The 26,162-nt window shown below is 39.6% G+C and overlaps 1 protein-coding gene across 1 annotated transcript in view; it reads left to right on the plus strand.

The window, feature by feature from the left end:
* The window catches only part of DHX40 (DEAH-box helicase 40), a 90,747-nt gene that overhangs the window by 25,893 nt on the left and 38,692 nt on the right, over positions 1-26,162 (plus strand). The window contains exons 6-13 of the mRNA XM_075195291.1: positions 1,396-1,462; positions 1,769-1,900; positions 2,354-2,453; positions 2,742-2,828; positions 2,933-3,115; positions 14,500-14,580; positions 19,403-19,560; positions 22,987-23,101. Of these exons, the coding sequence (XP_075051392.1) occupies positions 1,396-1,462; positions 1,769-1,900; positions 2,354-2,453; positions 2,742-2,828; positions 2,933-3,115; positions 14,500-14,580; positions 19,403-19,560; positions 22,987-23,101 (923 nt within the window). The remainder of the gene's footprint in view (positions 1-1,395; positions 1,463-1,768; positions 1,901-2,353; positions 2,454-2,741; positions 2,829-2,932; positions 3,116-14,499; positions 14,581-19,402; positions 19,561-22,986; positions 23,102-26,162) is intronic.

A 26,162-nucleotide genomic window follows, 5' to 3' on the forward strand; every position in this document is an offset into this window, starting at 1 on the left:
TCAGCTGCTGCGTGAGAGCTGCTGCGTGAGAGAGGAGGATGCTGGGTCCCGGCACCGCGCGGATTGGTAAGTGTTTCTGTTTGATTTTTTTATGGCTGGCCCGCGGCACCCCTGAGACAGCGCCGCGGCACCCTTGGGAGCCGCGGCGCACAGTTTGGGAACCGCCGGCCTAGCCTGTCCAATTTACATGCTGTCCTGAGTGTTTATATTAATCCGTGCTCATATAATGTAATGAGGAGCAGCAATGGGATCATCTGTAATGTGTGATACTGATCAGTTGCATTTCTGTGCATTTGTCTTGTTCCTTACACACTGGATATCCATCAAGCTTGGAAAACATATTCACAGCAAACTTGGACTAGGCTTAATTTTCTCACCTAACTTGTGTTGACCAGGGGAACACATACTGTATAAATAATGATTGAAACAGCCTCTATGTCTGTAAACCATGATTTCCACTGGGGTACGTAGGGTTTCAGAACAAGATGGACATATTTGCACAAGAGCAGAGGTTGGTGAAGGGAGCAGTCGGGTAGTGAGAAGGGATTCCATTCCAAATAGTGCAGAGAGGAGATTTTGCAGAGTGATGTTATTGTAATGCGGTGAATGGGTGGAGAGGCCACATTTTCAGGGTGTGTGTCTTGTCATGCATGACCATTTTTCCTCGGCAAGCGCTCAGAGCTGGCAGAGATCGGGACTAATCCATAGTTGCCAACTCTCCTGGAATTTCCGGGAGACTACCGAAATTCGGGTCAGTCTTATGGACTCCCGGGAGAGCTGACAAATCTCCCGCATCCCGATACTGCGTGCCAAAATGACACGATTTGCGGTGAATCGTGGGGGCGGGGCCAAAATGATGCGTTTGGCCGCGCCCTGCCCCCTCCCGCCCTCCAGTCACGCCCCTCTCCCGGAAACAAGTTTCCGAAAGAAGGCAGTATGGACTAATCCTATATTTTTAATGAAACCCAACACTCCATGCACAGTGCCCTGTGTCAAAAAATAAAAATTAACAAAATTGGCATACAGGAAATAAGATCTGAGCTCTTCCCTACTAGCATCTCCCCTGTTACCTGAAACTGAGAGCCAACTCTCAGCACTGGTTACTCAGCCTGTCTATAGCTCACAGTACATCTGTTTCCATGTAGTTAATTTATAGAGCCTTGGTTGATGTGTAAAGCACTTGGTGCTACAGGGAAAATGAGCAGCATTGGGAAGGTTCCTGGGAGGGTGTGGCCTGGGGGACCGTACCTATTTGCTGTATGGAGCTGTCATATTAAATAACGTGTTGTGCAAAATTTAAAATTTCTCATCCTGTACAATTAAAATGGGAAAATAGATTTTGTGATCCTATATGACCATCTAAGCTTTATTATGTGTTTTTTTTCTTTTTTTCAGACTGTGAAAGTCACACTACAGATACATTTAAATGAACCTGCTGGGGATATTCTTGTTTTTCTCACTGGTAAGAAGTACTCACCAGACTACAAGGATCACACAATTATATGTTTGAAAAATTAAAATTGTTTGCTCAGTAGTTTGTTGGAGTCTGTCATTATTGTTTAATTTCTGAGTTTGCTGTGGAAAGTTATTGATCAGAGGACTGTGCTGTTAAAAAATGCAATTGATTTTCAACTAAGAAGGTTTGTTGAGCTACATAACATTCAATCTGTTCTTGCATAAATAAGTCTGCTTTAACAGAAACTTTAAAAGTCAGTAAGATTGCTACAAAACATGTATATCTTTTTTAAACTATTTTGCTTTATTACAGGCCAGTCAGAGATTGAGAAGGCCTGCAGTGTACTGTTTCAAAAAGCTGAATTGATAGACTATCCGCATGATGTGTTTGACTCTTCTGTGGAAGGCCTGCTTATCTTGCCGTTGTATGGTTCCATGCCAACAGGTAATTAGAGAGTGCTATTTTTGTTGTTGTTTTTGCTAATTATAGAGTTCAAAATCTGATTTATATTCTATATATATTTTATACATTTAAGGGAAAACTTATCCAAACTAAGTGCTTTTAATTGTTGTTATTTGAAAGCAACCCTGAGTATTGTATTGTAGTCATCATTGTCATTTAATAAACATTTTAGGTTTTAAATAATATGAAGCTGTTTATATACCGTAAATAACTATTAATCCAAAATACATTCTGGAACAGTATGCAATACAACTTTCCTACTGTAGCCTAGCATCTCACAATATAAACCTGCCTTAAGTTGGCCACATCTTCTTCGGTGACACGATCTGGCATCACATCCTTTGGTAGAATTTCAGTGTTTGTTAATGGAGTGCACATAATATCAGAGCAGGATATGTATTTCAGGCCCTTACTATCATCTCCTATGTTTTGCAGGTCAGCAGAAAAGAATTTTTCTTCCTCCTCCAACAGGAATCAGAAAGTGTATTGTAGCCACAAATATTGCAGCAACCTCTGTGACAATTGAAGGGATAAGGTATATACTAAATATTACAGTGTGCAGATTTTCTATTACTCCAACTCGGAATTTAAACTTTGGTTATTTCAAAGCATAGAACAATGAGTAGTGACCTCTACATTTTATGTGCTATGCTCCATTTCTCCACTGTATGGCACTGTGGTATTTTGTTGTGCCTTATGAAAAAAAATGATAGTAAAGATTGGAATAAAAAAAAAATGTTTAGACTTTTATCCACACATTTTCAACGATATGCAAACATTCTACTCAATAATATAATATGTTTTTCAATGTTTTATTTTTCAGGTATATTGTAGACAGTGGGTTTGTGAAACAGTTAAACCATAATCCCAGAGCTGGACTAGATGTTTTGGAAATTGTCCCTATTTCAAAGTAAGTTACAGTGAAAAAGCTAATCTTGTAATCGTTTCTTCTTTTTCTTTTTCTAATTAAGTGGCTTTCTATATCAACCCTTGTTTTAATTTCCCTTGCTTAAGAAGTGAAGCAGTGCAGAGAGCAGGAAGAGCTGGCAGGACGGCTTCTGGGAAATGTCACCGGATTTACAGTGAAGAATTTTGGGATAAATGCATGCTGGACCACATGATCCCTGAGATTAAGCGAACCAGCCTAACATCTGTCATTCTGACCCTTAAATGCCTGGAGGTAAATGACGTAATCAGGTAATCCAGAGCTTCTTTAATTGCATTACCTAGATTTGTGCTGTTTTTTAGTTTGTCACCCTTGTTTTAGATTAAGAAGGTTATTGTGTGACTTTACTATTTATACCACAGTAGTATGCTAATTTGAAAATAAAATGGAAGTGACATAATATTGCACTGCTTTCTGTACTGTTATTAATATTATAGTATAATATTATAGTAGGCAGAGCTGCTGATACAGGAAACTCTGGTGACATCATTACTGGTCTTGTCCTGTAAGACTGAGAGTGGATCTCATTAATAGTAATAAGGGTCTGCAACACTGAAGAATCAGTGTGGAAATACTAAGTGCTGGGAACTGCTTATAATGGTTCCCGGCAGGTGTGGTGGGGAACTATTCAGTGGGAGCACAGGCTGGTGTAATCATATTTTGGGCACAATGTCTGTTGCATAGTAATCATCATTTATTTATATAGCTCGGCGCTGTACAGAGAATTACACACACACACAGCTTTGCGCTGTACAGAGAATTACATACACACATACACACACACACACACACACACACACACAGCTCTGCACTGTACAGAGAATTACACACACACACACAGCTCTGCACTGTACAGAGAATTACACACACACACACAGCTCTGCACTGTACAGAGAATTACACACACACACACACACACACAGCTCTGCGTTGTACAGAGAATTACACACACACACACACACACACGTATGTTACGCAGCCAATTAACCTACTAGTATGATTTTGGAGTGTAGGAGGAAACTGGAAGAAAGCCACAAACTCCACACAGATAAAGCCCTGTCCGGGAATCAAGCTCATGACCCCAGCGCTGTGAGGCAAAAGTACTAATCTCTGAGCCACATCACAGGTAGTGTGTAATGTGCTTTTGTGGGGGGCCCACAGGTTAGCATGTAATTACTTTTGTGGTGGAACAATCATTTTATGGTCACAGGCTATTGTAACTTGTTGTACAATGTGTTGGTCATAATATTTTGATCAATACTTTCTTATGTATTACACTGTTAATTACCATTGTTTAAGTTACAAAATTGCTGGCTCCTAACTTCTGTTCAGATATAAGCATAAAGCTTTTTACTGGCAGAAAGAAGACTTCCTATAAGATTAAAGAACATATCAGTACATCAGTGCATCTGAAGTCTAAAATGGTCAAATTACATGAATTAACTATTGACTGTTTTAAGTCTTCAATTCAAGTTATATAAGAGAACTATACTATTAGTAACACTCACAAAGACATGTGAAAGTCTCAGAGCTTATCAATGAGAATATTTGAGATAAAGTTGTGATTGTGGAGGGAGATATTTTCCTACACACCAGACTCCCTGTCCAGTTATTCTGTTGAATGATACTGCAGCCAGCCTCTTCCCAGCCTGAAATGGCTGATAACATAGAACAATAGCTTGCACTCGGTTACACAGTAAACGTTAATACAATATGAAATATCTCACTTTTACTTTACTTCTTAGCATTTTGTCTAACATCATGTATATAGTATCTGTAGTAGTAGTGACCACTAATCTCTCTACTCATGGACAGATTACATTTTCATCTGGCCAAGAGTCCAGCAGCAGGAAAACCTGGGGAGTATTACGTGCCCCCAAAGTGGTGACCTGGATGTGCCAGAAAATCACATTGACATGTGTACCCATTTGTATGGCACATACTACTTCCTCCATTCTATTTGCTGCATTCTGTTATTTTGCCTCGGCCTGTGCAGGAACATTTGTATACTCCAAGCCGAAGACTGGGGCAGTAATGTCATTGCCCCTATTTATTTCCGTTTCTCCTATTTGTTTTTGTCACTCACTGCACTTGTTTGTGTTATGTCTTCATTGATTGATGGAGTGGGGTAGACCCTTGTGGGCTCTATATTCCAATCTTGGGGAGAGGTGTGGGCCTGGGGCTCCTACCTCCCTACCCGTTCGGGGCATAGAAAGGTGATAAAATGGTAAATAATGTTTGGTATAGATATGAAAATACTATAAATATTAAAAATGAATTCCTAAACAATAGATTGTTGGCATATAAATGTGAGAGTATGGTCACACAAGGCAATGTACACTTATAAAAATACATTTGGGTTGAATAAGATTAGTTCATAGTTGTCATCTATCTCTAAATTTCAGGGATAGTCTCAAGTTTTTAAGATTTGTACCTGGAAATTACTTTATTGTATTGTTTTCATATTGTCCATCTGCACAATCAAGTTCACTCTATATACATGTTAGATGAAATTCTCATCATCTATTTGTATAACTGCTTTATAAATTGATGTCTGTTAAAGAAAAGTAGTTATAATGCAATAACCAGGTTTTAATCAAGCCAACCTGGCAGCATAGTGTCCCTGAGTAAATAATGGTCTAGTCCACTTCAACTAGCCAATCATAAGGTAGAGTAGCCTTGTGTTCTTCTGTGAAACCTGATGATTTAAGTGCTAGTAAGTGGAGGAAGTGCCAAATCAACTTTTTTTTATTTTCATTGTCTCTTCCCATGGACTAATAGAACATAAGAGGTAATCTAGATGCCATTTGCCCTCACTTCATCCTGTTGACTAGCTGTTAAAACTAAAACTGCTCACTCAGTGACAGTTATTTCCACACATACCGACACTGTATATCACTAACAGAATCCAATTGACATTTAATTTTGTGTTGCAAGCACAATCTAATGTGATCACCAGACAATAATAAAATACAGTGCAGAAAACATTAGGAAGCCCAGGATGTGTGAGGGGTTTTGTAATGCTCCCCTGGCTTCAAGAAACAATGTTGGTAGACCCCTCTTTCAATCAACCCAATACTACAGAAAGTATTAATAAGCCTAGAGATGTGTGGGGAGGGGGTCTTAATGCTCAGATCTCCGACATCCTAGCTTCAGTAAACACAGGGGTGCCCTCATATGATGCATTAGGTTGTCTATTTTTAAACATGGTCTACCCATATGATTCCTACCCATTTTATGCATTCCATTGCAAAATAGCAAAAAAGAGCTGGGCACTTAGGAGTTAATTTTAAAAAAGAAGGTTTCCTCCCCGTTATATAGCCCCTCTGCCTGCCGGCAATCATCATTTTATAACTAACAAAGCCCAGAGAAAGCAAAATAATGATATCAAATAACAAAAAAAATAACAGTAACTTAAGGGTTAAGTGTCCCCCAGATGACATCATAGAAATGAATTTAACGTAAGTACAAAAGATCCTGTTTACTCTATCATGTCATCTTGGTGACCCTACTTCACTATAGGGACGTTACAAAGCTGCCTTTAAGGGAGGTCATGCTTAGATACCACTGTGCGCAAAATTTTCCTACCGAAACTAGCATCCCTGGATGCAGAAATGTTGAAACAATAGAATTTAGTAAAAGTATGGACAGAAGACCAGGTTGCTGCCCGACATAGCTGCTCTGGTCGAATCAGCAGAAAAATTTCCCGGCACCAGTTTACATTCATAGGTGTAAGCCTGGCGGATTGTCATTCTTATCCATCTGGCATTGATCTGCTTAATTGCTGGCCAACCAGTCTTCTGGCTGTCATAAAGGGCTAGGAAAGAATCTGTTTTTGGAAAACAAAAAAAGCCGTTCTAGCTACATGTATCCTAAGCGATCTGACTACATCCAGAAGAAAACAAGAATTCTGATTATCTACCGAATATTCTTGTTGAAAAGGAGGAATGACAATTCCCTGGTTAAAATGAATCCCTGAAACCACCTTCGGCCAGATGGACACGACAGTTCGTAGCACTGCCCTATCCTCATGAAAGATTAGAAAAGGAGACTTAATTGACAGAGCCCCCAGCTCTAAAACCCTTCATGCTGAAGAAATTGCAAGGAGAAAAACAGTCTTCCAGGTAAGATATTTAAATTAATCTAAAGGTTCAAAAGTATGTTGTTGCAAAAACGATAGAACCAGATTAAGATCTCAAGGTTCTATAAGACAAGCAAAATGCGGCTGGAGTTTAAGAGCCATCTGTAAAAAAACTGCACCTCTGGAATATATTCGCTGTCTGCTCTGTATATTTTCTGAAAATAGACAGAGCAGACACCTGGTCCTTAGAGCCCATTGTCTAAACCATTGTGGGGAAAGATAGAAGATGGAACCAACTGAAAACTGAACTTTTGGAATCCTCTATGTTCACACCATAGCAAATAGGTCTTGCAAACTGTATGATAATTTAAGGCATAAGAAGCCTTTCTAGCTCTTAACATAGTCTGGATTACTCTTTCAGAGAACCCGATGACCCTTAAAATGATGGCTTCAACAGTCATGCCATCAAACTGAGTCAAACTAAATTGTGGTGTACAAAGGGACCCGGAGTGAGAAGATCCCCTCTTAGTGGAAGTTGCCATCCCGGCTCGGCTGCCATCCATAGGATGTCTCCATACCAAGTTCTTTGTGACAAATCTGGTGCCACCAAGATCACTGGAGCTCTTTCTTTCCTGAGAACACGAAGCAGCATGGCTATTGGAGGAAAGGTATATTAAATAGAAATCCCATGACAGAACATCCACCAGGATTGCCTGAGGGTCTCTGTTCCTTGAGCAAAACCTCTTTACTTTGTGATTGAAGCGTGAGGCATCATATCGATCCGGTCGTCTCCATTTTTTAAGATCTGTTTGAAGACCTCTGGACCGTTCTCTTGGGAGAACTGTATTTGTGCTTAGAAAATCTGCCTCCAAATTTTCCTTGAGCTCTAATACATTTATTGCAGCTGTAGATGAAGCGTCACTGCACTCTAACCTGGCAGCTGGCATCCTTCATTACAATGGTCCAGTCCCAGATGCAAAAAGGACGTCCACTGCTCAGATGATCTTCCCTGAGCTGCCAGAAAAGGGACAGACGTGACTCTAGTGACTGTTTCATAAACTGGCTGGCAAATGCAAGTTTCATCTCGACCACTTCCTCAGGAGTTCGCTCTAAAAAATCCTGGAATGGAAATGAGCATACATCAGTACCATAAACAGAGGAAACCATCTTTCCTACCAATCTCCTGCACAGAAGAACAGATGGCTTTCTGTGACTCGGAAACAGTCTTACCAGCCTCTGAATGGATAACAACTTTGCCTGAAAAAGAAACATTCTCTGAAGCTGAGTGTCGAAAAGAAGACCCAGGACACCATCCGGGATGGGATCAAACTGGACTTCTTGTAATTTATGATCCATCTGTGAGCCTCTAACAAATCTGCTGTGGTCTGTAGATGGTTTTGAAGAAATTGTCTAAATAAGGAATCGCTGTAATACCCTTTAGTCTGAGATGGACAGCCATAATGTTGGTGAATACCCTGGGAGCCATGTGCCAGCCTGAAGGGTAAAGCTCTGAATGGAAACAGATTTTGGCAACTTCCAAATTTTGATATGGAGGTAAGCGTCTTTTATATCCAGCGAGGCTAGGAATTCGCCTGGCTTCATAGAATTGATCACAGACCTGAGGAAATCTGTGCTGGATCACGTAAAAATAACATATTGTAGATCTTTATTTTATTTAGGGGTGCAGTGCATCGCTGTATATAATTGCAAATGTACTGATTTTTTATATTGTGTTGTATTTCTGTATAGGAAATGTATTGATTTCTGAGACAGTATGCCAGGGGAGATGATTTGTTTTTTTGCTTTGTAACTTCTAAAGGCAGGTTAACTGCATGCTAATTAAGTTGATTAGACCTTTCATCTCAGTGACCAACACGTCATTTTAGCCTGAATGTACAGGAGGGGGGTTGTTAGACAGTCATCCTGTGCCTTAGAGTGATGTGAAATCACAGATTTGGTGTAAGTTTTGTTAAGTATAAATTGCATTTAAAGTCCAAGTTTAGAGAATATGTCACATCCTGATGTTAAAAGTCTCAGACGTTTTGGTACCAGCGAGGACCAGGGAGCTGGGTTATCCCTTGCTAACATGTGTTGGCTATGTACTCACATGCCTCTCTAATATGGTCCTTTATAGATATATTATCAGAGACTGGTGTACCAAAATGAAGGCCCTAAATTACCTGTTCTGACCTATTCTCAATGGTCTTACTGACCTACGCAGAGGCTAAAGAAGGTCTTGGACCTGCCACTGCCACCACATAAATAAATTTTAAAATGCCTTCACACTTATGGTCTGTACTATCTTTCAGGCAGGCAGACCCTGTAACCAGAATAGTAGTATATCTAGATTACCAGGCCACTGGTATATCAATCTTGGGTGGAACCTCCCTTCTTAAATTGTCCTTTCCCAGCGGAGGAAAACAGACATATTCTTGTTTGATTTAACCCAAGGTTTCTCCAACAATAAATGAGAGGAGGAAGGAAAAGAAACTGAACGCTTCTTCCTCTGCATCCTCCATGCGTAGAGTTTGGTGAACAGCCTAAACTAGATCTTCTACTTCCTAGCTGACTCTTCATCAAAACTAAATGGATCCTCATAATCTGAATTCCCCGGTAACTTACCTTCCTCTTGCGAAGAGAATTCTGAGTCAGACTTCCTCTAAGAATCTGAGAAGGGATTTGTCTTTTAAAGGGGCCTTAGCCCGACCTTTCTAATGATTAAAGCCAATGTGGTTCAATAGGTGTCCCTGCCCCAGGCAACTGAGAAGTACTACCATGGTAAGACTGTTCTTTATCAGAAGCTCTACTAGGTCTGACCGAGGGAAACACACTCACTTTCTTATAATGCACCGAAATGCAAGTTAGCTCAGTGGTTGACTGTGCCAATGACTTTGCCCAAGTCGTTTGAGTCTCAGCAGCAGCCATCCCAGGCAGACACGCACAGTCCAGGGCTACGCAAGATGTACATCAGGCATCTGGTTCCTGATGTCCACTTGACAATTTTGCTTGGCATCTACAACGGATGAAATAAATAACTGACTTAAGAGCCTTATGAGTAAATTTATCAAGCTGCAGGTTTGAAAGAATGGAGATGTTGCCTATAGTAACCAGATTCAGATATAGTAACTAGATTAATTTTGTAAAATGTACTAAATAATTGATAACTAGAATCTGATTGGTTGCTAAAGGCAACATCTCCACTTTTTCAAACCTGCAGTTTGATAAATTTACCCCTAAGTCTTGGAACCAGTCCCTTTTTCAGAAATATTAGGGAGGAACCAAACTACAAGCAAACACACACACTCACAAAAAATAGCTATAAATTAAGCTAAGTCACAAAGTTGTAAGTGCTTTTGTTTAATAAACAACAGGGGAAAAGAGGAAAGGAGCCCTTTTAGCAAAACATCATGCTCTGGCAAGCTTTTTAAATTTTCAATAATGATTTTATTAAAGTTTTTCCTTTTAATTACAGGGTACAGAAAAAACATACATTGTAATTTACAAGGGAGAAATGGGGGGGGGCAAGGAGGAGGGGGAAAGAGGGAGGCAGTACATATCAATAGGTATCAATAGCATCAAACAGTACAAATCTCAACATTTTACAGAATTTACATATCGTTTGAGATACAACATAGATAGTAGCCCCTCTGGCAAGCTTTTTATACTTTATGGAAAAAACAAAATACCAAGGAGGAAGTGCTGATAATAAGAGGAGCTGCAGGTAACCTTTCTCCCTCAACTCAGGTTCAGTTCAGCAGGGTAGCTGCTCCAAAAACAGCCCCTGGCTGGAAAACTACCCTTAAAAGGATGTTCCTCGACCCGTTGCAGTGACTTACTGCTTCCCAGAAGACTTCTTCCCACCGCTAACAGGAGCTCTTGCAACAATGCTCTGTCCACACCCTCCAGGAAGAGGCAGAGGGCTCTTCTGGGTCATCAGTTCGCTGCATGTGCACATTGCGTACCCAGCATCTCCCTTGCTGGTTCTCCTTGAACAGAAGGTCCAGCCAGCTATTACTAAGGAGCACTATCTCCCCCCCCCTCCCCCCATCACAAGGCAAGTAGTTATTAAAGTATGATTGGATGATGTACTAATTTGGTCTGTTTTTAAGTCAAAGTAGTAAATATCTGAGAGAATTTATAATTGTACCTTACTCTGCATTTTTAGCATTTTCATAACTGAAAAATATTCCTGCAATTGTAAACACATTATGGAGAGGTCAATCAATCCAAGTGTTCTTTTTCTCAAGTTTCAGGGGCTAGAGACTTGGAGAATCATGGTGCTATTCCCTCCATTGTAGTCCAAGTTGGTTAATCAGAAGTACTCGGGGTCTTACCTGAATTATGTTTTTTTTCAGTAGTAGGTTTCGTATCCAGTCCTAGCTTCTAGAGATTTTGAATGTCCTTTAAAGTTTTATTACTTACACAAATTTGTTATCACTATCTTGCAGAGAAGGAAGTTATCAAAGCTAGTTGTAAATTAATGAGATGACACTAACTGCATGACAAGTAACCTTCAGCAGAACCTTATCTATGTTTTTCATGTATATAGCACAATGAAGAGATTTGTTATTCCTCTCAATAGGTTGCTGAAAGAAAAGCATATTTACCTTAAAATAAAATTAAAAAGTACACAATATAATGTAATTCACTTTGGTAGAGTGGACAAAAATCATTCTGAACCTGATTGTAGATATATGACAATGGACTAGTAATTGAGTTCAAAAATACCTTTTGTTATTAAGTAGTTCTGACAGAATGGATCACCTATGCCTCTCTGTTGTTGCTGGGAACCAGCTGGGCTTACTTTGCCACCGTTCCCTTTCGTTATCTCAAATGCTTCCTCTAGACCCAGTAGGATGGGCTTACATATGCTGCCACCACTGGACTCCTACATGGCATCCAGAACCGCGTTCCTTCTGGGTAGCAGTCGCTGCTAGGGTACGCCCTTGTTGGTGTACGTGGGCTGGTACCCGTGACCTCTTCCTATAGATCAGGGTTGCTGTGGATGGATCTCCTCTGGCCTATCACACTGGCCGGAGCTGCTGGATAGTGGGCAGAGCGGTGGTACCGCAAACCTCAGTACAGCCGGGAATGGATTAGAGTTGGGTCTAATCTGTAGGTCACAGGAATTTCAGCGTGGAAGAAGTTGTCAAGCAGGCAGGGCCGGACTGGGAATAAAAATCAGCCCTGGCATTTAAAGTACACAGGCCCACCTCAGGTCCAGAAGAAAAGAAATAGTGTACCGCCGCGCAGCGGCGGTGCCGAAAAGGGCGTGGCCACATCGTGTTGTGGGTGTGGCCAACATGGGGCATTGATACATACATTATAATAAAACATTACATTTATCATGCCCTCCCAGCCACATCACACTATCCCCCCAGGCACATTATGACATCCCCAGCCCACTGTACTTATCTATGTTTCTGGTGCTGCTTACGGGTGTGAACTTCCTGTAGTGTGAGCAGGGAAGCTCTTTGTCTCAGGAGATTACCAAATCTTGTGAGACTTAGAGCTCCTCGGCTTGCTCTGCAGGCTGTGTCCTATCCAGAGACTGGGAGCAACTATCAGATTTCTCCTGCTAACCAGAGCTGGATTATCGCTCGGGGGGCCTGGGGTATTTAAGACAGGGGGCCCCTATTATGTAACATGGTTATCATATTAGACACAATGTTAGACAAATACACAAGCAATACTGTGTGCAATACTGTTAGGTGCCCGCAGCTTTGCCTTCACAAGCAGTACAGTGTGAAGTGGGACTTACCTCCCAACTGTCCTTGTAGTCGGATCAAATATCACTAGACGAGAGTGTCACCAAAATTCGGGACTTCCCCACCAGTGTTCTTGTCACTTACACCACCTGTGGCTGCTGGTGTCTTTAGTTGCTGTTTGTCTGGATCCTCGAATGTTGGAGGCCCTATTTGGAAAAAAAATGGGTACATGTAATTTAGAAACCTCAAACCAGCCCTGGTGTTTAATCAATGCAACCCATGTTTTATAATTAGGCCTCCCTCCAGCCTCAGTATTAAAATTGTAGTATTCACGTTTACTAAATAAACCTATATACCTTCCTCCAAACAACCCCAGCAAGAAATTAAATCGCATTTACGTTTAAGAAATATACCTATTTCCCCCAACCATCAATGCCATTAAATAATTCCTATTCACATTTAAAAAATAGACGTTATTTTTTTCCCAAACAGCCCACTTTCAATTAATAGCCCCAAATCATATTATGCTACAATAGTGCCCCCAAATTATATTATACCACAGAGTAAACATTAACAACACTAAAGTATATTTGCATAAAATGTGAGGTTATATAAATATCCAGTAGGAATATACAGCACCCCCCCCCTCCCCTCCCCTCGTGTGGCATCCTCACTTTTCTGTGTGCCATCCTACCCCCCCTCCCCCCCCCGTTTCACCTTTTTCTGTGTGCCATTCTCTCCCCCCTTTTCCTGTTTTCCGTGTGCTATTCTTTCAGCCCCTCTTCCCTCCCCTGCACACATTTTCAGCCCCACTCCCCCTCCCCCCTTCACATATTATCGGGTCCTCTTCCCCCTCCTTGCACCCATTTCCCTGTTAAAAAGTAGTATACTTACCTCTCAGCAGCCTCTGCAGCCTCCGGGAATCTGTGCGCCGTCTGATCCAGTCCTACGCGGCCGCGCATAACGTTCTGACGTTACACCGCGCGGCCGCAAACCTGAAGCGCGGCCCAGCCCACAGAGCCGTCATGACGTGTGACGTCATGACGGCTCCACCGCAAGTACAATTTTTTTTTTTCAATTATAGCAGTGGTGATCGCAGGTAGCCGGACCGGCCCACGGTGCCATCGGCCCTTCTGGCATTTGCCAGAAGTGCCCGATGGCCAGTCCGGCCCTGCAAGCAGGTCTTTGAAGCAAGTGATGTTTATTTGCTTTCATACAGGTTTAAGATACCAGTGATCAAGAGGTCAGAAGAAACATGAATTTTACCTTTCAGCACAAACCAGTGCTGTTTTATACAGTTTTGGACACAGTCTCGCAGGGGGTAAGCCAGCCCCCTGAAGTCTGAGTTATTTTTAGTATCGGGATACAATATGTTCCCCAAACATGAATTTAAATGCAATTTATACTTAACACAATTTGCAGTAATCTGTGATATCCTAAATCACATTGATCAGAGATTTCCTTTCACTTTAACCAGGATACAGGTAACGGCATTTGACACTTCACATTAAAAGACTTAGTTAGCATTTCCTGCTATCAGCAAAACAGACTCCCTCCCCACATATGCCTAATTGGAGATTTCCTCTAGCAAAGTTACAAAACCCCAAACAAGACATTTCCTATACCAAAATACACACAATATCAAAAATAAGTACATTTGCAATTATATATAATAAGCGCCCTGCGTTATTTCCTTTAAATAAATTTATACCATAAGTTATTTACAAGTGATCCAGCCACAGTAGTTAACTACTCTCAATCATTAATTATAACATTTCATGACAACATGTTTTCTAATTTTCAGATACTGGCAGTTTGGTATATTTACCCCAAGTTTTACCCACAGGTTCCCATATTTGGATCCACCAGAAGAAAGGTTTATTTTAGAAGCGCTCAAGAAGCTCTATCAGTGCAGTGCCATTGACAGGTAAAAATAATCTTCTTTTTTCCCATTAAATGAAAACTAAGACTTGCATGCCTCTGTGTGATTTTGTTGGTACAATTTTCCATGTACTTCTCATCACCTAATGCATAATTAATCATATGAAAACAGAATTATACATCACACTAATCTGAGCAACACTCATGATGTCTCAATACAGGAAGATACAGTTTCATAAAATCTAATGATGTTGATTCCGATTGAGAAGTAACATTCAGTTCTAAGGGAAAAGCATGAGTATTTCATATGCAGCAGCTCTTCTAACTTGAATGCTTGTGAGTAGAGCAATTAATGGGTATCAAGAGGTGAGTTAATAACATAATTGTCAAATTAGGGGAAACTTTCTGGACTTCTCATAGAGCGGAAAATTCTCCTGCAAGGACCCTTGCATGTCTGTAAAATAGGCGGGTGGCATCATGACACAGTTAGTTATCATCTACATTGCCCTGTCAACTTCAATTAAACAGAATATATAAAAAGGTGTCATAAACAGCTAGTTTGACTGAACAAAGCAAGTACATGTATTTTAAGTTTTAGCACACTCAGGGACTGATTCATTAAGGAGAGCAAAGCAAAAAAATAGGAATAAATTTGCTTCTGGACAAACCATGTTACAATGCAAAGGGTGCAAATGAATTTATTATTTTGCACGTAAGGAAAATACTGGCTGTTTTTTTCATGTGGCACACAAATACTTGATAGCTTTACTTGTACACTGAAATTTAAAGTTGATCTAGGACATGCTTTACCCCAATTATAAATTTACATCCACCCCAATGCAACATAGTTTTGCCAAGGTGCAAAGTTACTCTTTTTTTGCTTTGCTATCTTATTGAATCAGGCCTTTAATGTTTATTATTCAGCTGCAATATTTATTTTCCACAATTTACGTTGCATATATACTCAGTGGCCACTTTATTAGGTAAACCTGTACACCTGCTCTTAAGGCCAATGTCTAATCAGCCAATTATGTAGCAGCCACTCAACGCATAAAAACATGCAGACATGGTCAAGATGTTCAGTTGCTGTTCACACCAAACACCGTAGTTAAGAAATGTGATCTAAGTGAGTTTGAGGTCAGAGGAGAAAGGCTAGACTGGTTCAAGCGGACAGGAAGATAATCGTAACTCAAATAACCATGTGTTACAACAGTGGTAGGCAGAAGAGGACCTCTGCATGAACAGCAAGTGGGACTTTGAAGTGGATGGGCTATAGCTACAGAAGACCATACTGGGTTCTACTCCTGCAAGCTAAGAACAGGAAACCAAGGCTACAGTGGCCACAGGCTCACCAGAAGTGGACCGCTGAAGATTGGAAAAACATTGCGTGGGTTAAAGAATCTTGATTTCTGTTGCAACATAAAGATGGTGGGGATAGAATTTAGTGTAAACAACATAAATCCATGGATCCATTCTGTCTTGTGTCAATGGTGCAGGCTGGTGGACCTATGTTGTGGGGAATGTTTTTTTGACAGACATTTAGGCCTCTTATTGCCAGTTGAGCATCATTTAAATTACACAGCCTACCTGAGTATTGTTGTTGATAATGTGTATTCCTTTATGGCCACAGTCTGCCCATCTTCTGATTGCTACTAGCAGCAGGATAACGTGCCATGTCAAAAAGCACACGGCATCTCAAGCTGGTTTCATGATTCATAATGAGTTCAGTGCACACATATGACCTCCACAGACACCAGATCTCAATCCTACAGAACATATTTAGGCTGTGGTGGAATGGGAGATTACCCGCATGAATGCGCAACAGGTGTGTGATGATATCATGTCAACATGGACAGGGGAGGACTGGCAAATTTTAACCCGGGGGGCAAGACTGGACTCAGCAGCCTATTAGGAACATTATAAGGGGAAAAAAATGCAGTTTGCCCAGTGACCCAGCCCAAGGTAGCCCACTATGGGAATGGCCCGTGGGACAGATGTCCCCGCAGCCCAGCCTGCCCATGAACATGGACCAGAAGGAATTTTTCCAGCACCTTGTTGAATGCATGCAACAAAAAATGCAGGCTGTTCTGGGGGTATTGAGGGTCCTATAAAAAAGAACGGTGTACCTAATAAAGTGGATACTGAATGTACATATGTGTTTAAAAAATATTTTGTATCTGTTTTTCAACCATTTATGCATGTTTCCAGTATATAATTTATTTTACCAATGTCTTTCTAAATTCTTAGATTTCTGTTTATTTATTACAATCTTTTTACTTTATATTACAAATAGTTTTTTTCTATCATTACTCATCAATCATCCTGTCCTGAATATAATTGGGGCACTATTTGATGTTCACATCAGCATATTTTATGGTATTTGTATTTTTACTTTTTTACCCAAACAACATTTATTGTTCTCCTGATTTACCAAAATGGTGATTAAGAAGGCTGGCACCCTTATAAAACCCCATGAGCTAGATTTACTAAGCTGCGGGTTTGAAAAAGTGGGGATGTTGCCTATAGCAACCAATCAGATTCTAGCTTTCATTTATTTAGTACATTCTACAAAATGACAGCTATAATCTGATTGGTTGCTATAGGCAACATCTCCACTTTTTCAAACCCGCAGCTTAGTAAATCTAGCCCCATGTGCCTGAAACAAGAGTTACATTTTTGCTAGATATAAGAATGTTATTTGCAATTTGTGAAATAGCTCTCAAAAACCAGAGTAAAGATAACAAGACATAAGCAAAGTGTCTTTAAAGGCGGATCGTCAATGAGTCTCCTCAAGGTTGGAGATTTGACAGAAATAGCGGCTCATTTTTCCGTGCACCTCACAGAGGTGCGTGGGAAAATGAGCAGAGATCCCTACCATAATTGCCGGCAATATGAGCAGCACGATGTCTACGCGCCACAACGCCGGAAATTAATAATATCCTTCTAAGAATCTTAAATTTAACTAGTTTACCTTGTTAAAGTTTACATATGTCGCATAGAACGGGTTGGGTACCTTACACGGAGAGTGAAATGCCGACAAGAGATAGAGCTTACATCATAATAGCGAAACTGTGGTTACCGTCACAGTGTTAATGGCAACTGCAAGAAAAACAGACTTCAAAGAATAGCAACGAATGTACATCCTGTCCGGGCAAAATGACGTCAGTATGCAGGCCGACACTATGATTGCTACTATTTAGGTACTGATTTAAGGAGGCGCAGGCTGTAGAATGTTTTTTTTACAAAGCCTTCTACATTCTACAGCCTGCGCCTCCTTAAATCAGCACCTTAATAGCAACAATCATAGTGTCGCCCTGAAAACTGACGTCATTTTGGGCAGACGGGATGTTCATTCGTCGCAATCATTAGAAGTCTGTTTTTCTTGCAGTCGCCATTTATAGTGTATCGATATGCACAGTTTTGCTGTTATGATGTTGTGCTATGTGGTGGTGGTGTTTTAGTAGTCTGTGTAGTGACTACCACCAAATTGTCAAAACCTTGCATTCTAGCAGATTAAGCCTAATATCTGTTTTGATTAATGGTAGGTACAGTTCATTATCATCAGCAGCTATTTATATGGCGTCACTGATTCCACAGCGCTGTACAGAGAACACACTCACATCAGTCCCTGCCCCAATAGAGCTCACAGTCAAAATTCCCTAACACACACACACACACACACACAAACACACACACACTAGGGTCAATTTGATAGCAGCCAATTAACCTACTATTATGTTTTTCGATTGTGGGAGGATACCAGAGCGCCCGGAGAAAACTCACGCAAACACAGGGAGAACATACAAACACCACACAGATAAGGCCTTTCACTGATATGAATATAAACATAGTCTCTAACAAAATTGCCTCCATATTGGTGACCTAAATCAAGAATAACATTGCAATGTTAGCAATTAAAACTAATGATTATCTGGAGCTGCATAGTTGGAAGTGAAAAGGGCAGTCATTGTTTTAGTTACTCATTGCCAATCATTAATGTTGAGAGATTACTATCTATTATTTATTAAGCTCTCACAGTACTGAATGTGGTACAGAATCACTTTGATTGTTCTATATTATCACCAGACTTTCAAATTGAACTCTCAAAAGCAAAAGTTCTTCAGAGATCTAATGTGTGCTGGATTCAATGACTAAACCTTTTCTTTCAGCACTAAACTGTGCTAACATTAAAAAGACTTTAAAGAGAAATAATGTAATTTTGTATATTCATGGAAAGAAGATGTTGTAGAAGTCAATGAATGAACTAGTAAATCCTGCTGTTAACATGGTTTCAAGTTATGAACAATATAATATCTTCAGCTATCTTCAATTTTTGTGTTCCATAACTGTTAGAAATCTAAATATCCTCCTCCCCTCCCTATAACTTCTCTTTTAACCCACTTGCCCTCTTTCCCCTTGCCCTCTCCCTCGCTCTCCCCCTTGTTTCTCTTTTTTTCTGACTGTTTTAACTTAACATTTGAAAGAGTAGACTCTGTTCCTTGAAACAAGGGGTCTCTTGCCTACATTTGACACCAGAGGACTGAGATAGAAGCTCTCCAATTAAGACAAAATTCCTAAGAGGGCTCATGGCAATTCTCCTTTAATTAAAATGACCCTACCTGGACCCTATGACATCAGTTTACTGTAATGTCTAAATTTGTAAGTGTTGGGAGTTTTCACCCTATTAATTACCTCAGTCAGTTTTTACATCAGAAACATTTAATGGCTATCCAAACCTTGAAACAGTTTTCCCCCAAATGATTGTCCATGGCTTAAATAAGGTTTGATTACATGTTGATTGCCAAGATATGAGAACGCTATATATGTAACTCTGTGTATTTTAAGTGCATGTCTCTCTTTTAAAAAAGGAGCGGCAGTGTTACAAAACTGGGGCGATTCATCGTTGAATTTCCATTATCTCCCAATCTGGCTTGTGCTGTGATTAAAGCAACATCTCTCGGGTGTGAGGATCTTCTCCTTCCTGTGGCAGCCATGCTGTCTGTTGAACATGTGTTCATACAACCAGGTATCTTGCACAGTTTCCATGAATTTTTATTCAAGCAGGCATTTCAGATATGAACATTGAAAAGCAAAATAGCTAACTTTGACTATGTATTTGAACATTAGAATACACCACTTTTACATGTTCATTTAAAAATTAAATAATTAACTGTTTACCAAAAATCAGATTTCCTCCAATCTCTACTGTGATTCCATCCAAATGCCCAGTGTTACAGTCTCCTGTGGCACATTGCCCTGCAGGGCATTGCCCAGATGGTGAAGGCAGCTTAAGTTTAGCTAAAATAGCAGTGGTTGAACAAATTAACATTTATTATACTTTTATCAAAAGCCTGAAGGACTTTTTAGAAAATGTATTATATTTTTTTATGCATCTGGATAAAAATGCATGACTTCTGTCAAACATATTTTGAACCCTATTTTTCCTTATTTAAAGCTATGTTCAGTAACCAGTGAACACAACATAGGACAATGCCATATAAAGGGATATAAACCAGAAGTGAAAAATGTCTAAGGCATCTCACATTATTTTCTAACACATTTGTCCTGTCATGATATAGGCCTGTGCCTGATAGTAAAAGGTTCACCCTTGTTATCTCCTGTATATGTCAGATGTCTTATGCTGAAGATGAATACATATGATTTAGAGGATTCACAAACAATTCTCAATTTAGGGCCGAGTCAGCTACAAAAGTGCTAGGGTTCAAAGTGCTCAAAACATGTGACACAGTGATTTGGACGTTATGAATGAACTAACATTCAAAGTGCCCATCTGACACCACCCTTAAGAGGAATTTTTTTGTCATATATTTGTATGCTGGTAATATATGTTTTTTTGCAGATAAACTATTTTACTCATCTAATTACAACAACATTCTCTCCTGTACTTTAAGTTAACTGCCAGCCATTTGTATAAATTATGTAAGGTTTAGCATCTGTAAATTAAATAGCTGATGATGATTAGTATACAATAGCATTAAATGGTTCAGTTGTCATTTTGATAACATAGTTTTTTGTTTGTGATGTTGGTAGAAAACAAAGTCGGTATATATGTAAATCCAGCGCTGAGCTTTAGATTGCCATTTAAAGAAATGTTTTTAATTGTCACAGCTCTAATACAGAACCTTGCTACTGTCCCCACTTACAATAGAAAATCAAAAAGATATATTATACAGTGCTGACTAAATACCACAAGTATCTATACAAAAATCAGATATGAAATATACATCAATAAAAATGTATAAAATTGACTTCTGTGTGTGTGTACAGTATATATTGGTTTAACCAAATATAAAATGGTAAATCTCTTTAAAAATCAATTAATTCATAAATAATAAATGAAATCTAATCTGATCACTAGGGCAAAATAAATAGGTAAAGTGGCTCTCTATAATATCATATGTTTTTATTTTACCTAAACACAAATTCATAAATATAAAAACAATAACGGTTATCAATCTACTATATTAACTAAATTTACATGACCATGTTAAAAGACTAAACCAGTAAACACGCAGAAACTGGAATACTAAATCATTCCATAGATGTGATGCACATAGCAAAACACACCTGATACCAGGCCATCATTGGGAATGATATACACTCTGCAGTTCTACCGATTGCAATAAGAAATGTATGAATAGATTCAAAAATGCGGATTAGAAAATGCTGACTATAGTAAACTTGTTGCAAGGCAAATAACAGTTAAAATCTGGTTGCCAAGGGTTACAGCACATTCCCTTTGCATTAATTATCATAAATGTTCCCCTTTGTAATTTTAATATACTAAATAATTTAAGACCTGTAATTATAGGTGTCACATGTACAGTATTACCTATAGTAATTTTTCTTAAGCACAGCAGTTAGGGATTAAATAACATATACGGTCAGATATAGTGTAAAAATTATAATGATTATTGTTTCTATACCCAAGTCTGTAAGCATGTGATCTTTTGAACTGGAGACCTTTGACTTTTGTTCTGTCTATGTTGCACTAGAGCATCCTGTTGTTCAAGCGATATAATATTAACCATAGTTAAAGAATTTCTTTGTAGTTAGATGAGAGTTAAAATGTTTTGGTTTTTTTCATTTACACCTTCCACAGCAGCTTCATAATTTCTACTCTGCCGGAGGAGGAATTAGGATTTGCAATTTCTGTGTTTCTTTGATAGATATATAGAAGGCTTGAACAAGTATATAACAGTGTAGGGAAACTCCCAAGGCACTAAGGAAAATAGAGTTACCAGGTGGGGGCTATAAGCAGTGTGTGGGATGCAAGCAATATGGGTGTTTTTGATAAATTATGATGTTTAGTTTTATTTTACAACAAAATCACTATATAATAACAGATGTTCCGGCTGGAACAGCATAATGATAGCAAAAGATATAATGCAATATTATGTTTTTCATTTTACAACACATTACATTAGTGTTTATTGTGAGAAATTGGACTAATTATCCTCTCTGCACTTTCTGAAGCATCTAATGTAGCAGGATCCTTAATAAATAACTAGGCGTCCATATATCCGTTTCATGCCCTGGGTACACTCACAGATCTGCCACTTTGTTTGCTGTCACACAACTTTTAGCACAATCTGCAATATAGGTTTAACTAGCCTAGCAGATATTAAGAAATTACAAAACCTGTAAGACTACATATGCAGAGTTGGAAGCCAATTGTCTTGTCTTAAGACATAGAATTTCAAGATCCCCCACCCCCTAAAAAAAAGTTGGAACTAACCATATCCATAATATAAATGTCTAGTGGCGTGTGTTAGTCTGTCTGTGTGTGTGTGTGTGGAAAAAATAAAACCAAGCTGCAGCGCCACCTGCTGGGCGGAGTTATACACTGACCTACTAAATTCTTAGTGTGTGTGTGTGGGGGAAAAAACTCAGAAAGGGCTGAAATTTGGTATTCTAAGATGTTTTTAATTTGTTAATTTAATTTGTTAATTGTTAAAAGTGTTTATAAAGACTTAAAAAATATATATATATATATTTCTTGAAGGAGAAGTGACAGTTGGGAGTGGTTGGTGGTTGCCGGGGGTGACAGTGGGGAGTGGTTGGTGGTTGAGGCCTGGGCTATGGCCCAAATGCATGACAAGAACCTTTTTAACACCTTAAGTAGCTTGATTTGACTAGAATGTATGAGTATCATGCACGGGTTAACTTGCCCTTTATATGGTGATAGTAATATCTAACACTTTCATACTATAAATGATAACAAACTATAGAAATGAGGAACATGGTATAAATTTAACATAGCTTATCATTCTTGTTTAATATGGCAGCATGTTAAAGCGCTGGATTAATTGCAAGCCTGCACAAATAGAATATTATGCTTTATGTTCTGATTATTACTCTATAGTTGAGTATTTGCCATTTATTTCATAAGTTATACAAAATAGCTGTTGTGTTGTGTTTTTTTACCTAGGGGTGTCTCCGAAACAAAAGGAAGTTGAACAAAGTCATGAAGAGTTATCCCAAATGGCTGGAGGGGGCAATGATTTTGCTACTCTACTTTACATTTTTGAACAGTGCAAATCTAAGTAAGTCCACATGCTATGTTTTAAATTTAGTTTAATAACATTTTTGGTGCTCTGGTGTATACCTCTCTCTAAGGGGGGAATTCATTTCTCCCCCCCGCAGTAGCGCAGTGTTAAACCTATTACCGTCAATACAGTACTTTTAACCCTGATTTCTGCTTGCGGTTCCCTGAAATGCGATCAAAAACCAGCGTTAAAGATTGCCGTATTAATGATATTAATGAAGGAGCTTGTGATTTCAATGCTGTCTGATTTCAAGTGCTGTTTGTTTATAGTGTGGAGTTAGATCCAGTAAGGAGTTGAATCCAGGAAGGGGTTTAATCTGGTAAGTGGCTAGCAAAGGTTAGTACTCTCAAGTTGACTGTAGGCTATAAGAAGTTAGGTTAGCCATAATAAGATGAGTAGTAGCAGCCTTGATGATCTCACTCAATGCATATCTTGTCATATGAATGCACACTTGGAGCAAGTGTTCCAAGGTTTATAACTCTGTGAGAAATGTGAGCAACTGGTCTCATTGGAAGCCCAGGTAACTGATCTAAAGCAGACGATTGCAACATTAAGAGACATTGCCAACCTGGAGCAGAGTTTACAGCTCACCGTTGATGCGTTAGCTGAGCAGGGTGGAGCAGAGACAGAGGAGGATGCACAGGTAGGCAGCTGGGTAACAGTTACTAGGGGCAGCAGAGGGAGGAAGAGGCAGGCCAGCTCTGAGCTAAGCAATCCCAGCAGATTTGCCAGATTGGATAAAGATACTGTGGAAGGCCGTTCAGAATTGGTGGAGTTGGATTAGACTGCTTCCTCTAGCAACCAGGGGAATGGTCTCTCCAGCATAGAGAGGACCAAAGTTACTCAGGGACCCAGGCAGATTGTGGTGGTAGGGGATTCAATTATTAGGAAGGTAGATAGGGCAATCTGTTACCGGGACCGTGCATGCCGAACAGTGTGTTGTCTCCCGGGTGCCCGGGCTCGGCATATTGCCGATCGGGTGGACAGATTGTTGGGACGGTCTGGGAATGACCCAGCGGTTTTGGTGCATGTTGGCACCAATGACCGAGCTAGAGGAAGAAGGGGTGTCCTAAAGATTGATTTCAGGAACATAGGTCGCAAACTTAAGGCAAGGACATCCAAGGTAGTATTTTCAGAAATACTACCTGTGCCACGCGCTAGTCAAGGGAGGCAACGGGAGATTAGAGAGGTTAATGCGTGGCTAAAAGATTGGTGTAGGAAGGAGGGTTTTGGATTCTTAGAGCACTGGGCTGATTTCTCGGTCAGTTGCCATCTTTATTGTTGTGATGGATTGCACCTGAATGAGGAGGGGGCTGCAGTGCTAGGGGAGAGGATGGTTAGAAGGTTGGAGGAGATTTTAAACTAGGCTCCGGGGGGAGGGGCAAGCAAGTTTTTATGGGATAGACATTGAGAGTAGTAAGGAGGAATTTAACAAGAGTCAAGGGGGTGGAGAGGGGGGAAAGGGAAGCATAGCCGATAAGGAGAGGCCCTTTTTAAAGCTAAAAAGAAATACCTAAGGGAGGCAATAGACTAAAGTGTATGCTTGCAAATACAAGAAGCCTGACAGGTAAAATGGGGGAGTTAGAGCCAGAAGCAATGAATGAGCAGTATGATATTATAGGTATTGCGGAGACCTGGTGGGATGATACACATGACTGGGCAGTCAACTTGGAAGGCTATTCTCTCTTCAGGAGGGATAGGATAAATAAAAGGGGAGGAGGAGTATGTCTTTATATTAAGCCAGAATTAAAACCAAGTATGCAGGACGTTTTATATTTATATATATATATATATATATATATATATATATATATATATGAGAATATTGGTGATAATATAGAGGCATTGTGGGTGGAAATATCCAGCGGAGGAAAAAGTTCAGAGACGAGGCTGATAGGGATATGCTATAAACCGCCAGATATTAGTACGATTGAGGAAGCCCAACTTCTACAGCAAATTGAAAAGGTTACACAACTAGGTCAAATTTTAATTATGGGGGATTTTAATTATCCGGACATTGATTGGAGTACTGAGACCTGCGGTACAGCTAGGGGAAATAGGTTTCTGAGAACGCTAAAAGACCATTACATGTCCCAATTAGTAGAGGAACCAACTAGGAACCGGACTATACTGGACCTAGTAATAGCAAACAATGTAGACGTAATATCAAATATTCAAGTAAGGGAGCACTTGGGAAACAGTGATCATAATATGGTCTCATTTGAAATTAGTTTCCAGAAGCAACGGTATAAGGCATCAACTAGGACTTTAAACTTTAGAAAGGCAAATTTTAATATGCTAAAGGAGTCTATAAAGAGCATAGACTGGGACAAAGCATTTGAAGGAAAAAATACGGAAGAAAAGTGGGCTGTCTTTAAAATGTTGTTGGAAACATACATGTATAAGTTCATTCCTATGGGAAATAAATGTAAAATAATTAAGTCTAAACCAATGTGGCTAAATAAAAAGGTAAGGGAAGAAATGCAAAGGAAGAAGCGTGCATTTCAATTGTTTAAATCTGAAGGGTCAGATGAGTCCTTCCGTAGGTACAAGGAATGTAATAAAACATGCAAAAAGGAAATTAGATTGGCTAAATTAGAAAATGAAAGGCACGTTGCAAAAGAAAGTAAGACAAACCCCAAAAAGTTTTTTAAGTATATAAATGGCAAAAGGATTAAAAAAGATAATATAGGACCCCTAAGAAGTAAGATGGGTGAATTGATAAATGCTACTAAGGAAAAAGCAGAGGTATTAAACCACTTTCTTTTCTTCAGTATTTACCAGAGAGGAACAAATGGTAGAAGTAATACATAAAAATGGAAATGAAACCATGCCATTAATTGATACTTGGTTGTCAGAGGAAGAAGTCCAAAGGCGACTGAAGAATATTAAGATAAATAAAGCTCCAGGTCCAGATGGCATACACCCAAGGGTCCTTATGGAGTTAAACTCGGAAATAGCTAGGCCGCTATTCTTAATTTTCAGACATTCAATCTCATCAGGCGCAGTACCAATGGATTGGCGAATAGCAGATGTGGTGCCGTTGTTTAAAAAGGAG

Source organism: Mixophyes fleayi, chromosome 2 (genome assembly GCF_038048845.1).
Source record: "Mixophyes fleayi isolate aMixFle1 chromosome 2, aMixFle1.hap1, whole genome shotgun sequence".
NCBI classification, from domain to species: domain Eukaryota; kingdom Metazoa; phylum Chordata; class Amphibia; order Anura; family Limnodynastidae; genus Mixophyes; species Mixophyes fleayi.